The 13,940-nt window shown below is 40.0% G+C and overlaps 1 protein-coding gene across 1 annotated transcript in view; it reads right to left on the reverse strand.

Annotated features, from left to right (window-relative positions):
- Nucleotides 1-13,940, reverse strand: part of LOC141798031 (calsyntenin-2-like) — a 398,473-nt gene that overhangs the window by 52,525 nt on the left and 332,008 nt on the right. Inside the window, exon 9 of the mRNA XM_074679796.1 lies at nucleotides 6,881-7,043. Within this exon, the coding sequence (XP_074535897.1) occupies nucleotides 6,881-7,043 (163 nt within the window). The remainder of the gene's footprint in view (nucleotides 1-6,880; nucleotides 7,044-13,940) is intronic.

Genomic DNA, 13,940 nt, shown 5'->3' on the forward strand with positions numbered 1-13,940 from the left:
GTGCCATGTTTAGGTACCTGAATGCATCTTTGTGACTGTGAGGGAGTGGAAAAGTAGGGAATTTTCCATGCTGGACATGAACACAGCATTGCAAGGTTATATATTGACAAATAAATATGTTAAATTGAAAAACTTTGAGATTTAATCTTTTTTTTTTTTAATTAACATTTATTACCACATAAACACAAAAAAGTACCCAAAATTGGTACTGTTGAGTACTGGTACTGATTGCCAGGTACAGAGAATCTGTACCACATAATTTCAAAAGTGGAATGTACCCATCCCTACTGGAAGGCCCCTCAGATCTTCCAACACTCAAAAGAGAACAAACAAAGTTGGTGATGCTGCTTTTAGCTTCTACGATCTATGATGATGGAGCAGCTGATGGAGGATCTGAGAAGAGCTAAAAAACACTGATACTTTAAAACCTTAAATTAATATTCCGGGATGGAACAAGTTGGGTCCTATCACAAGGTTTAGGGCAGAAATTACCCCTACAGCAGTGTTTTTGTGCAGCAGAAGCCCAGAGCGCTCACACCAAACACCCCCTCCCTGCTCCTCTGCCTTTTTCCTCTGCACTCAGACGGGGCCATTTTTTACTTGACCAAAAACACAAATAAACGGATCATTGTGTTGTAAAACGGTGCTACCTCCACTGCAGAGCCACAGCTGGCTGTGAGGCGCTCGCCGCTTAGTGTATCAGTCCGCATGCGCGGCGTGCCAGATATAAACAAACGCAGGTAGTCTGCCATGACAAAGAGACACGATGAGAACCAGAGCCTTATTTAGCGGTGTTTTTGTGTGAAAGTAACGCGTTGAAAATTCTCTAAATAAAGCGTGAATGCAGACCGATATCAGATTTTTTCGGTGGGAGCCCGTTTATTTGTGTTATTGGTCAAGTAAAAAATGGCCCCGTCTGAGTGCAGAGGAAACGGGCACAGGAGCAAGGAGGGGGTGTTTGGTGTGAGCGTCCTGGGCTTCTGCTGCACAAAAACACTGCTGTAGGGGTAATTTCTGCCCTAAACCTTGTGATAGGACCCAACTTGTTCCATCACGGAGTATCACTTTAACTGAAGACCCGTGTAATTCAGCCTCGCTTTTATGCAGCTTTTTTGTATAGATTTTAAATGTTCCTTAATTTAATTGATTGATTTATTTTTCTTATTTAGTTTTAGCACTTTTGGTTTTAGCATGCTGGTTTTTCTCTGCGTTTATTCATCTTCAACTTTTATCCTGCCTTATTTTTAAATTCTATTTATTCCATTTATTCAATACTCAGCATTTTATTGATCTTTTAATACTTCAACATATTTTTAACTTTTAAACTGTTTTAATGCATATTTTTTTGAAAGGTTTATAAATATCTTCATATGTTATTCTATTCTATATATGTTTAAAGTGGTTTTTTTCAATCACTATAAAGCACGTTGAACTTCATTTATTCTCATGATAGTGGGCGATATAATGGAAGGTGATTGATTCTGAAAGAGTTGTAGTTCCCTGATCTTGTGCCTGAGCACTGTGTTCCTGTAGCACAGGCTTGTTTGTGGTGCCAGTCTGTAAGTGTAACATGTGAAGTAGACCTGTATCAGTCCTTTCTCCTGTGGAAACAACCATCTTATAATTTCGTGTTAATTAACACATCCATCTTTGGTGATGCTCAGCATTGATCTGGTACATTTGAAGCAGCCCTCTCTTCAGTGCTGGTTTCACTTGCGTGTAATAACCACAGCTGCTTTGCCTTCCAAAGGAACAGACTCCATCTTTAAAACCACAAGGTCACGCCTGGGTTTACTCATATCAAGCTTTCCAAACCCGCTCTACCCTCCTTCTCTATGCTTCACTTGCTCCCTCTCTCCACTTTCTATTCCCTCCGCTTCCTGCTCTCTCTCTGGATGTCCACCTATCCACCCTGACAGATGTTATCAATTTAGGCCGTGGCCAGAGAAACCATTAAGGGTCCCAGACAGAGGGTGAAAAAAAGACACGCAGAGGAGGAGGGATTACCCCGACGCTGCAGAGCGGGAATGATATGGGTGATAAAACCGCTGATCATTCCACTTTATGGTGGCTGGCTTTTACGTGGTGTCAGCTCTCTTTGCCTGCTCTGTGCAGCGCTCTTGCTTCTATAGATCTTCACTCTCCTTTTTACTCTGCTTTATTTGCGTCATTTCCAAAACAGCAACAGATGAGGCCTGAGAGGCACGAGTAAGCTGAAAATAGGGTCATTACTTAAGCGCAACTGTGGGTCTCTTACTTACTGTGTGATTTATTTCACCTGCACCTGTATGAGCGTCTGTGCGCCTACATTTATACCATATACTGTATAAGTATGGATATTTATGATTCAATTTGTGCCTGTAATAGTCAATGCTTCTTCCTGCATGCTTGGTGCTGTGATGTGGGAACCCATGGAGGCAGCACCGTGTCATTACACAGTCCAGGAAAGAGAAGAATGAGATGAGATAAATGTGATGCTCCTCCTCGCTTGTCTGACTGTTACACACTTCTGAACATGAACACACTCAGCCAGGTCAGAGGGTAAATATAGGCTTACTGTCTGAAAACTGCACGGCTAGCACTTACTACCAGAGGCGAAGGAAGAAGGATGGCTTGGGTAACCTTTCTATTAGAAAATAGGAGAGGATGAAGTGTTAAAATCCATGTTTTCCTGCTCGCTAATTCACTTCTTGGTTCATGCAGGGGTTACACTAACAAGAATACCCAATGCATGTTGATGAGCAGTGCAATCTAGTTGTTTACCAGTTTTAAGAATATAATTTGTCCAAAGGGGGAATTCCCAAAAGCTAAACTGTTCTTGTATGCAGACGGTGTCTTCACCGCTGCCTTCTTCTGAGTCTGTTTTATTAACACCAGGGCTTCCCCTTTCTGCATCCCTGTATCGGCAAGTTTTCACTTTCATGAAGTTTTCACTGAGACTTTGCGTAGGTATCTTTGCAGACACTCTGAATAGGGCTTAACATTAACTTCTTTTTAGCTCACCAGCCTCCATGGCTAGTGGTTTCCCAGAGTTACTAGTCACTCAGTGTTTTCACTAGCCACAATTTTAATGTGCGGTAATTATGTGTAATATGATTAAAGCTGACAATGACATGCCAAAGTTTACTTTAAATAGGTTCAAACCCTTTTTAAAGGGGACATATCATGCTGATCCCTGATTTAATACTTACATATAATATTATAAATTTGAAAACAAGACCTTTCACCCCCTGAATTTTCAAAAAATGAGATATTGTATTTTTTCTGATATCCTAGAATGAGATTTGATGCCTCTGAAAATAGGTCATTGCCAGTTGGCCGCGAGATTTCGACCTTCATGACGACACGGGGTACCTTTCTTTTTATTGGAGTAATCTGATAAAGCAGCTCCTCCTCTGTGAAGTCAGTTAGTCACACAACCGCCACCGAGGGAAACACCCACCAAGAGCCGAGTATAAACGTATAAACTATACATCTTACAGTACCGGTTTGACTCACCACACTGAAGCGTCCTGAGATGATCTGTGTCGAGGTGGATTTTCTTCCTCCTGAGCTGCAGAACCGTCCGGGTCTGACTCGGGGTCCAATACAAAAGGACGTATCCTACACTCTGCCATTTTATTAGTGCTATCAATGCCTTACGGTGAAGTTTTGGCAAACAGCAAACTCGCTCGGTCTGCTCCATCCAATATGGTGATTTTGTAAATACTGCCATGCTGCAAGAACCGCCCCCTGGCTCTACCCCCTCCGCCCCTCTGATAGAACTGACCAATCAGAGCACAAAGGGCTGTGACCCTGCGAGGTTACTGGAGGTCATTTTCGAAATGGAGCGTGTCAACGAGATCTTCAGAATGGCCTAAAATGAGGATATTGAGAACGCTATTGTGGGGCAATGAAGGAACTAAATGACTTGTACTGAGGGCAGAAATGCTTTACAGGCATCATAGTCTGGCATAGTGAAAAGGAGAAACAAGCACGATATGTCCACTTTAAATCTGAATGACCCCTTTGCACACCCAGGTCAAGGCGACATACATGTTAAATGTCATAGTCATTTTCAGGTATTCAGCTCTGGAAAGGATGTGTAAAGTGGTGCTCCTTTTATATAAAAAAATGCAGTCTATTAAGACAAAGATAAAAAAAAACAAAACAAAAAAACAAACAAAAAAAAACTAGCAAGAGACAGGGTCTGCTTAAGTATTTATTTACAACACTAATTTTCCACACTAAACTCAGTACGTTATTTTCTGGACTGTAAGGCTCTCCAGAGTCCCATTAATCAAGAAAAGGAAAACAACTTATGGCCACACTGGACTATAAGTCACATTCATTTAGTTTCGTATGTTTAAAGTATTTCCAGAGAGAACAGTTCACATATAACTTTAATAAGTAATTTTTGATTACAAGTAGATTAAATATTGTTCCTACAGCACCTCATATCTTTGACCATAGTTAAGTTTCAGTTTCACAACTCTATGCTCCCCTGGTGAGTGTTGCCGGTTAGACCGGTGCAGTGTGAGCTTAAACGAGCTTCATTGGATAAACACCCTCACTTTTGAAAAGTTAGATTTGAGTGAACTTTTATTTCCCTAAATCACATTATCAGGCGCTTAAACACCAGGACCTGTCAGGCTGTCCAAAAAAAAGGGTTCTCTAATGGACCAATCAACATCAACAAACTGTGTGCAGGCAGTGCTAATGGGAGTTGTAGTGTTTTAGTCTCATGTTGCGCTCAGTTTAGTACTTTAGATGCTCTTCGAGAAAACTACAATTAAACAATTCAATCAGCCAAAGTGGCTTGTGAAAGTGTTGATGTTACCCAGCACTGCTGAAATTCAGCTACATTTGGCATGTTGGCGGGTGTTAACGTCAAGTCCTGACTGTGAACCTTGTTAGTCAAGTTTAAAATTAAATTGAATCAAAAATCCTCTCAGGTGACTGTTGGGCTTAGATGAGAGCTACAAGAAACTGATTTTTTTTAAATTGAATAATTAAAAGTTGATGAATACAATGAAACAGAATTGATTTGCCTTGAAATTTGAAATCAACTTAGTTTTACTCTGAACTCTGGGAGAAAAAAAATCTCTGGTAGAGCAGAGAAGACACACCTTTACAGTACTCAGAATTAAAACTAAAAGGATTGGGTAAAATCAAAATGATGTCTAACAGACTGCACCGCACTTATAGAGGTTAAAGGATTAAGGAGTATGGCAACATACTGTGAATACGATTTTACAGAAATGGTATGAAAACTCAAATTCAGAACAAACAGTAAATGAACTGTAAACCTATTAGAAGAGATTTAATTGCATAGGAAAAGAATGGTTGTTCTGGGTTGATGTACAGAAATAGATGCATCAGTCTTGATTCCTCTACAGGGACCATGGCTAAAAATAAAGAACTGTTCAGACAGGAACCACCCCTTAGATATGACAAAGTGTCCTTTTGCCTTAAGAAAAAATCAGGGTTAATACAATGTTGTAAGAATTATCTACATACACACAGATCTACAAAACATGAAACACAGGAATTCACAACTTTGTGATGAAACAACACTAGCTTGGTCTCCCATAGCCTATTCTGTGCATGTCCAAACTAGATCCACTTGTTGAGAGTTTACATTAATGACAAAGGGGGGCTGTATTTTCCCAAATTTCCACTCAGTTTTGAAAGTTTGTATTATTGCCCTATACTAGAGTGGTTCACTGGGATGAGATATGAAATGCAACACTTCTGAATTATTCTCATTAGATAAGGTCAGGACAGAATTTACTTCCATTACACAATACTTACTCACTAGTTAAGTGTTATGAACCGTGAAATTATATTATGGGATTTAATGAAATGTGGTAAATATCTCTGTTGCCCACAGCCACAGAGTTTTCAACAGACAAATCTTTTTTATTCATTCTGCAACTAGCGCCACTCCAACACTTCCCTGCTGCCTGTCTGAGCTCTTAAATCGTTATTCAACAGTTTCTCTGTAATGCCATTCAGCAGTGAACCACAGAGCAGAGATAAACCCACGACTGCATTTTTTTTCTTTTGTTTGCATGGACTGTGCTCTAAAACGCATTCAGAAATAAAGCTCCTGTTTCCAGTTAGAAAACAAATAAACTCATTGTTGCTACACATTTACAATCAACATGCTGGAAACATAAAACGAAGATGTGTCATGTCTAATGGCTCATGCTAAGAGCTCAGTTTCACCCCTGCAACATTTCACTGCAGCTTAGCCCCCAACTAGAAAAGCTAGAGTCGACGCTGAACTCCTTTTTTCTATTCAAGGCCCTTTTAATCCTCCTAAAGGCTTTCAGTGTTCAATGAAAGAAGTGGGAGGAGAGGAGGAGGAAGAGGAAGAGGAGAGGGGTCACTAGTGCAGATGAAAGCGACACAGGATTGACCTGCACTGGTATAAAGATATCTTGACTCTTCATCAGAGGCTTAGCATCGCTGAACAGACTCATTTAGGCTATCAAATCAGCGCTCTGCTGTACGGTGTGAAAAAGAAGTGCCCTTTCATCCCACCTTGTGCAGTTCGTGGCAGCTATCACTTCGAAGGACAGTTTAATTGTATGCCTTCATTCAGACTTCAGGTTCAATCATTTTTCAAAAGCACTCTAAGTGCTTTTCCTAATTACATTGTTCATTCAAGGCCAAAGAACATGTTCCACGCTGGATGAATCCCTCAGTATTAATGCATCTGAAAGTAGTACTCGTGTTCCTGGTACTGCTCACACCAGACGTGTAATTCAATCACAGAATAGCCAATACATCACATCTCACCCCTCCTTATCCTTTCGTTTTTTCAATTTCAGGCGGATTTTTGCTGCATCATCATGATTACCATCATCATCATCACTCAGCACGGCCTGCTCACCTTGCCAGCATGCTCCCACTGTGAGCTGCACGTCGATCTCTGAGGGGTGGATGGGCCAGTCGTCAGTTACCAGGTAGGGATCGTAGGTCACCCCGTCCACATAGAGCGTCACCACCGGGAACTCTACGTTGATGACGTAGTAATGCCACTCCTTGTCACAGATCTGTCAGAGAGTGATAGAGAAAGATTTTCAGAGTTACATATGGGTCCTAGCTTTCGGTGTCACGGTCCAGTTGAGGAATGAAGTCATTCGTAGAGGTGTTCATAAGTGGAGTTGATCATCAAGTGGTTCAGGCAATACTATTGGATAGCATAGGCCCATAGTAGATATCTCCTGTGGTTTATTTGAACTGTTTTAAAGAAAATGCTGTGATTCATGCAATAGGTACCCCCCCCCCCCCCCCAGTAGTGGTACATTTGATCATTATCAACGCTGTTTATGGAGCTAAAAAGTCCAGTAACATCAATTTTCTAGTGCAAAATTCCCAGAAACTACATTGTTCATGGGTCCCATATTTTTTTTCTGTTTCCACTTTTTGAACTTGCTGAACAGCCAAAGACTTTGGTGGGTTGTGTAAGGCAGGCTATTAAGCTTTTTAATTGTTCCTTTTTTTTAAGTTTTATTGCAAAACACCACCAGACCAGTAGAGGGCAGTAAAACAACAAAAAAGACCATTTAGCAAAAAAATGCAGGACAATTGCTAGCCTGGTCGCATGATGGCTATTTAGCCTATGCTGGTTTTGATTGCTTTATACTGTTTTTTTATTGGATTTGATTAATCAACACTTGAATGGAGACAATGGTAAATGGTAAATGGACTTGAGCTTCTATAGCGCTTTTCTAGTCTTGAACTACTCAAAGCTGCTTTACACCGCAGGCCACACTTACCCATTCACACCCATTCGCTGTCACATCCACTCACTGGTGGTAGAGAGTTTCTATGTTAGTCATCCACCAGTTTATCTAACACATTTATGCCCTTTCATGCCCATTTACACACCACTGACGCAGCAGTGGGAGCAACTTGGGGTTAAGTGTCTTGCCCAAGGACACATTGCCATGTGTTGCCCAGAGCTGGGCTTGAACCTGCAACCTTCAAGCACTAGTTGTAAAGCTGTTGCCAGTTGAAGCTGGTTTAGAAAGCCAGAAACCGCTTGAACTGGCAAGATATCTGCTGTCTAAAGCATAAAGATTACAGAGACCAACTGGTGTTCCAGCTTAAAAATGAGCCTTACTCAAAGGGCCGTTTTAAGGGGTAGATCAGTTACTCTGGAGCTAAATTGGGATCCCAGTTTCTGCTGTCTAAAAGCTCCTTGGGAGTTTCTCTGGTCTCTAGGAAAGTTTCTGTGGTTGAAAAGTACCTTTAGACAACCAGCTGTACTCCCACTGAAACCTGCAGGTTATCTAGAGAGAATGTAAGAAGCCTGTCTTTGAATTTTGGGAAGAAGCGAATATACATGGTTAAAACTTTTAAACTCCTCAACCAATATCATATTTCATTTAAAAACATGTTAAAAACGGCCCTGTGTAATCATGTCAGTGTAAAATCCACAAAAATAGTGGAACTTGATTTGAAAAGTTCACACTTTTTATGTTTTTGTTTGTATGGACTAAATCAAGTCAATGCATCATAATCTTCCGAAGTGCTCTTCAGCAGTTTACCTAACTATTTCCCTCCCCTACGTACGTATAGCCAACAGGTTGCTGGCTGGAGCTGCTCATTTAGTGCAAACACAGGGAGTGGTATTGATCTTCTCCTCCAGTTTAATATCAAATCAACAAAATCACAAAAAAGTTAAACCATCGTTAAAAGATTATCACTGTGTCAATGTTACAGTGTTTCTGTTTATTTGTGTTTGTTTCTTTTTATGGGGCAATAAATGCAGCATTCAAACAAAGTTTTTTATTGACATCCCGATGGGTGACAAATTACAGGGAAAACAAACATAAAGTTTTATTGAAGGCAGTCAAAACAGTTTCTGAAGCACGACGGAGTGAACAATCAAACTGTCATCATTTTCTTCACCCAGCCTTTGACTTAACCCTACTGCCTGGCACTAACAACAGCTGGGATCAGTTTTTAATCTCATTTCTTGTCCTGTTTATACACCTACATGACAAACGTAGCCTGCAGTTCTTTACATACATACATTTATTTAAAAACACTCTCTATTACAGATAAAATGCCAGTGGTTTCATTATTTATCAGATCTCTGCTTGTGAGAAATTCTTGTTGGAAATGTTTCTGTGTGAGCCTCTTAGATGTAAACACTGAAAGTATAATTAATACAGAACACAGAGTGATATTCACACAGGTATTATCTCCCCTGAAATTACTCTGAGTCAGTGTCAAGTGGCTTAAACATGGAATAAATTTCCCCCGGTAAAAACAGAATCATTCAACAAAGACTCCTTCTGTTCAGTAATTAATGCTAAGTGCCCATTATTTAATACCTTTGTGTTAAGATATCACAGCATCAATGAAAAACAATCAAGGTTCCCTTCATTGGAAGATGTTAAAAAGCCTTTAAATCACAGAAACACTAACAGGACTTCTATTAGTCCTCTTGATTGAATACTAAGGTCTCGGGGTACCAGTAATGATTTTCAACACTAACTTGATCTTTGCTTATGTCATCCTGATACTGCCACCAGTGCTTTAAAGGTGCAGTTTGTGTAGAAATGGGGATTATGGGTAACGAGTGTCAGATCCTGGACTGGCTTCTTGACCTGCTGTGTAACAAAAGTATTAACTTTTATAAAGTTAGTTACCACTGCTCTCTTCTTTGTCTTGGTCTTCTGAATAGTTCATTTTGTAGATATAGTCAATGAATACAAAAATGAATTTGTCAAAGAGGACCCACTTATCTAGGTTCTGAATGAGAGGCTCACTCTAAGTTAAATACTAACTGTGTTTGAAATCCAGAAAATTTTAATCAAATAATCAAACATACTAATGAATTTGGTGTTCCATTTCAGCTAAGTCTACTTTTGTCGCTATCAGTGGCTAAATGCTGCTAAAGGCTACATATAGGCAACAAAGACTCATCTCTTATGATTTTTCAGCACTACTACTGAATGTTGTTGAAGATTTAAGTATACTGTTGCAGCAATTAATTGTGGTATGTTGGCTTGTTGATTATTCTACCCCCCCCCCAAAAATAAATAAATAAATAAAAATAAAATAAAATAAAATAAAATAAAATAAAATAAAATAAAATAAAATAAATAAATAAATAAAAAAACAATAAAATAAAATGAAATAAACTATATACATTTTTTTAAATGAAAAAAAATCCTGCACTTAATGGCAGCACCTGCAGCTGAATAACTTGTATCACTGTTGTCGCACTAACTAGGTTTTTCCTCTGTCTAAATTCTTGCTTGTGTTGTACGCTTTGGACAAAAGTGTCTGCTAAATGAAACTATAAACTGTAAATGCATATCTTTGAGATTTATTTTATACAGAAATAAGTAAGAAGAAATGCTTACAGGAGCACAACAACTCTTAAGTGCATAAAAACTACAGGTCCTTAAGTTTCTACTTGAGGCTGACTCTAAAAGCCAAATAAGCCCATTAAACTATTTTTTTCTTATATTTACAGAAAAATTAAACAGGCTCACTGACGGTTTAAAAATCAAGTTTTGAACTGAAAGCTTATATTACTTCTTCACAATGTAGGTCAGGTGAATCTTTTTTATAACTCATCTCATTTGGTTATAGGCCAGTAGTTATGCATTTATCAGCATAATTACACCACTGGCAGAAACAGTGAATAGGTTGTATATTGTAGAATTTGCAAGGCAGCCAACAGCCATCTCTTTGTCTGGTCTTACACTGAGCACAAGTCGGTTGGAGTCAGCATTTCCAATATGGTGACAACAATGGTCTGAATTCATAACTCCTCTTTAGAAACCAATAGATGATACCTCTGAGGCTATGTCCATGCCTGTTTTTAATAGGGCAAAGAAGGGGAGGCAAAAGTTGAAAAAAAAGGGAAACTTAAACCTTTGTTGCACTAGATATGAGCTTAAGCTCAGAGGCCGATGTAAGATGAGGATAGAATAATGTTTTTACCTTGACAGGATTCCTCTCATTTTCTTAACTTTTTTTTTAAATCACAGTGCTTCTTGTTTTTAACATGTCAAAAGATGACATGCATTTTTCTTTCTTTCTTTCTTTTTTTTTTAATTGGTGCCATTGTTTGGTGTCCCTGTTACTTCAACCCAGAAATTATTCATTTCTCCTCTTAGTACCCACCATGGTTTATTCAAACCCAGTATTTTATCTTTGCAGAGAACTGTTGCACTCGAATGGATGCAGTTAGTTTATCACGGCATCAGGTTTTGTTGAGGAAAAGTCATCCTCATTTTCTACATTACTCTTGGCTTGTGAACTTTCAATAGATGCTCTTTGTGCGCCGTCCTCTCTAGAATGCATTACCTATTTAACCTCCTCTGAAAAATACTTGACAGCGCCACTCTTCAGCATGCTTGACCACTCACCCTGACTGGCTGAGCAGTTTAAATGATTGAACCGGCCCACTCCCGTCCGTCTGTCTCTGCGAACACCTGTCTCGCCATCCTCTTCCTCTGCTTTCGGCCGTGCTTTACCCCAGCAGCGCCAACACTCCTCAGCAGCTCTCCACTTCTTCCTCTTAGCTCCTCTCATATAACCTGGGACAGCCTTTGAACACTTAGCCTTGGGTAACCTCCCTCTCTAATGAAGAGCGGTACGCGGCCTGCTTATTAACAGCATGCTAGCACAGCAGATGGGAGTTCTAATCAATCCGGTTCAATTTAGCTGCTATTGAGGTGCAAGATACAACATATGGCATATTGGTGATCATTCTCCACAGCTGCTCAACACATATGCAGCATGTCGATGTGCTGAGACGCTGCTCTGAATTAATGGAGGGATAATCTGAGTGTTGATTGAATGATGATGTCTAGTTGACTCACATGCTGGGTGTCAGTTTTAGCTAGCAAAGAGCTTAGTCACATTACTAACACATTCAAGAAGCACCTCACACAGTCAGTGTAGTTATCAGAGATGTTTTAACAGCAGTGTTAGAAGTGCTTTAATGATCTCTGCACTCCTGAGTACATCTGGTGTTTAGTAAGACGGTATCTGACAAACTCCTCAGAGAGTTAAGAATCAAACCAAACTTTTTTATAAAAAACTCATGGGGAACCCAACAGTAGCTGCTGAAAGAACCTAGAGTTACACATCATTTCCCACACTATCAGCTTTATCTCAAGAGTTTCACAAATTAAACTACAACAATGACATTCCAGCACAAAACGTCCCAGAGCTCCACAGCTCTGAGCTCTGCGCTCCAAGTCAGGCATCTGAAGCCCAGTTTACACGACAAAAATCTGCATCAGAATGCATCAATACTTTTGTGTTTCACCTTAAAACTGTTGTCTTGTAAACAGCCCCTGAGTGTGTTCAACCTTGTTTTGTCTGTGCTAAGTTACATCCACGAACTGAAGGGACAGTGCAAACCAATTAATTGCTGAGTCACTTTATGAGAGATTTAACACAAATGTCCAAAAGTTCCTAGCATACTAATTATGCAGCAGCAAATGAGCCAAAAGTCACTTGTCCAGATGAAGAAACTCAACTCTGACATACATAGTTGCCAGTGGCGATTGCTCTACGACTGCAAGGGAAGCTCAGCTTCCCCTAAAATGTCCCTATAAAAAGTGGTGATATGTACTGCTGTGTGTACATTTCATTGACAAAATATGCGCTAGAATTCCTTCATCTTTTGTTCAGAATCAGCTATGTATCACAGGTAACTGGCTCCAACTCCTTCTCATTCATCCCGCAGCGTCTCAGCTCTTTAACACAGTCTGACGCTGAGCGTCTTCTGACTTCAGCGGGGAAGCCTAGAGTGGGTTGTTCCACTGTGGAAACTGGACGGTCATTGGATAAACACTGGTCTTTGTCCCGCCCATCGGACGCTCAGCGTCTGTGGGGGTCTATGAGGCAGTGGGCTGGCCTGGACGCTGGGCTTCTGCATGATGATTGGATGATCTGTCTGAGGCTGAATCCCTTTTTGATTGACAGTGAAATGAGCCAGTCAGCGATCTTGTAGTATAACCCTCCATCTTCTCAATTGTTCTGGACTGATCCGGAGGCTTTGTTTACCTTTCTTAAAAACGATGAGCGTTGAGAGATCATTGGTAAAATCCTTGGAAGAAACACCTGGTTGGTACAACAGAGTCACAGATCATTTTCTTGAAGAGGAACGGAGGGTAGAATTTACATTTAAATAAACACATTTATGATGTGGGCTGGAAAAAAAATGAGCTTCCCCTCCTTGACTGACCAGCACAGCTTTTATATGAAGTCAGACTGATTTAATCCCTGAGCATGCAAAAGAAGTGGCATTAACGTTAAATGTCTAGGTTTTATACACAGGCATGTTATTTCTGCATCATCCAAAGGTGGAATTGTGTTGATCCCTGAAGAGTTTGAGTGTGATACATGCAGCAACGTTAGCGGCTGTGGCTCATGAGGCTTATTGCAGAGAACAGGGCTTATTTTGCTCCAAATGATTTCATAATGACTCATTTAAATGTTTGCATGAAACACTGGCGCACAGTGACGCTATAAGCTCAGCCGCGCAGTTTGTGGAGCATTTAACCCTTTCCTTGTGCATCCTGATTTAGAGGATGTTGTCTTTGGCTCAGTTGCATGACACAAAATCTGTGCAATCCTTCAATGAATCAGGCCCTGGGTCTTAAATCCAGGTCTGACATGTCCTTAAAAAGCCTTTACACAGTGAGGAAATCCTTTGGATCAGCATGGCTCACCTTACTTGACATGTTTTGGGTCATTACTTTTATTTTATAAAGCTTTCAGAGCCCTAGAGGATTATTTTATCCCATTTGCAGATGATTTTATGCTGTTTGTGCAGGAAATTCTCACTAGAGGAGACATTAAACATGTGCACGCATATCTTATCCCTTTCAAACACTGTGAGACCTGGAAAGGCATAAAAGATTATAATTTAAAAGCCATCAGTCTTCATTCATGTGATGTTGTTT

The sequence above is a fragment of the Halichoeres trimaculatus genome, unplaced genomic scaffold (assembly GCF_033239565.1).
Source record: "Halichoeres trimaculatus isolate MK-OKI-2021-1 unplaced genomic scaffold, fHalTri1.1 fHalTri1_scaffold_9, whole genome shotgun sequence".
NCBI classification, from domain to species: domain Eukaryota; kingdom Metazoa; phylum Chordata; class Actinopteri; order Labriformes; family Labridae; genus Halichoeres; species Halichoeres trimaculatus.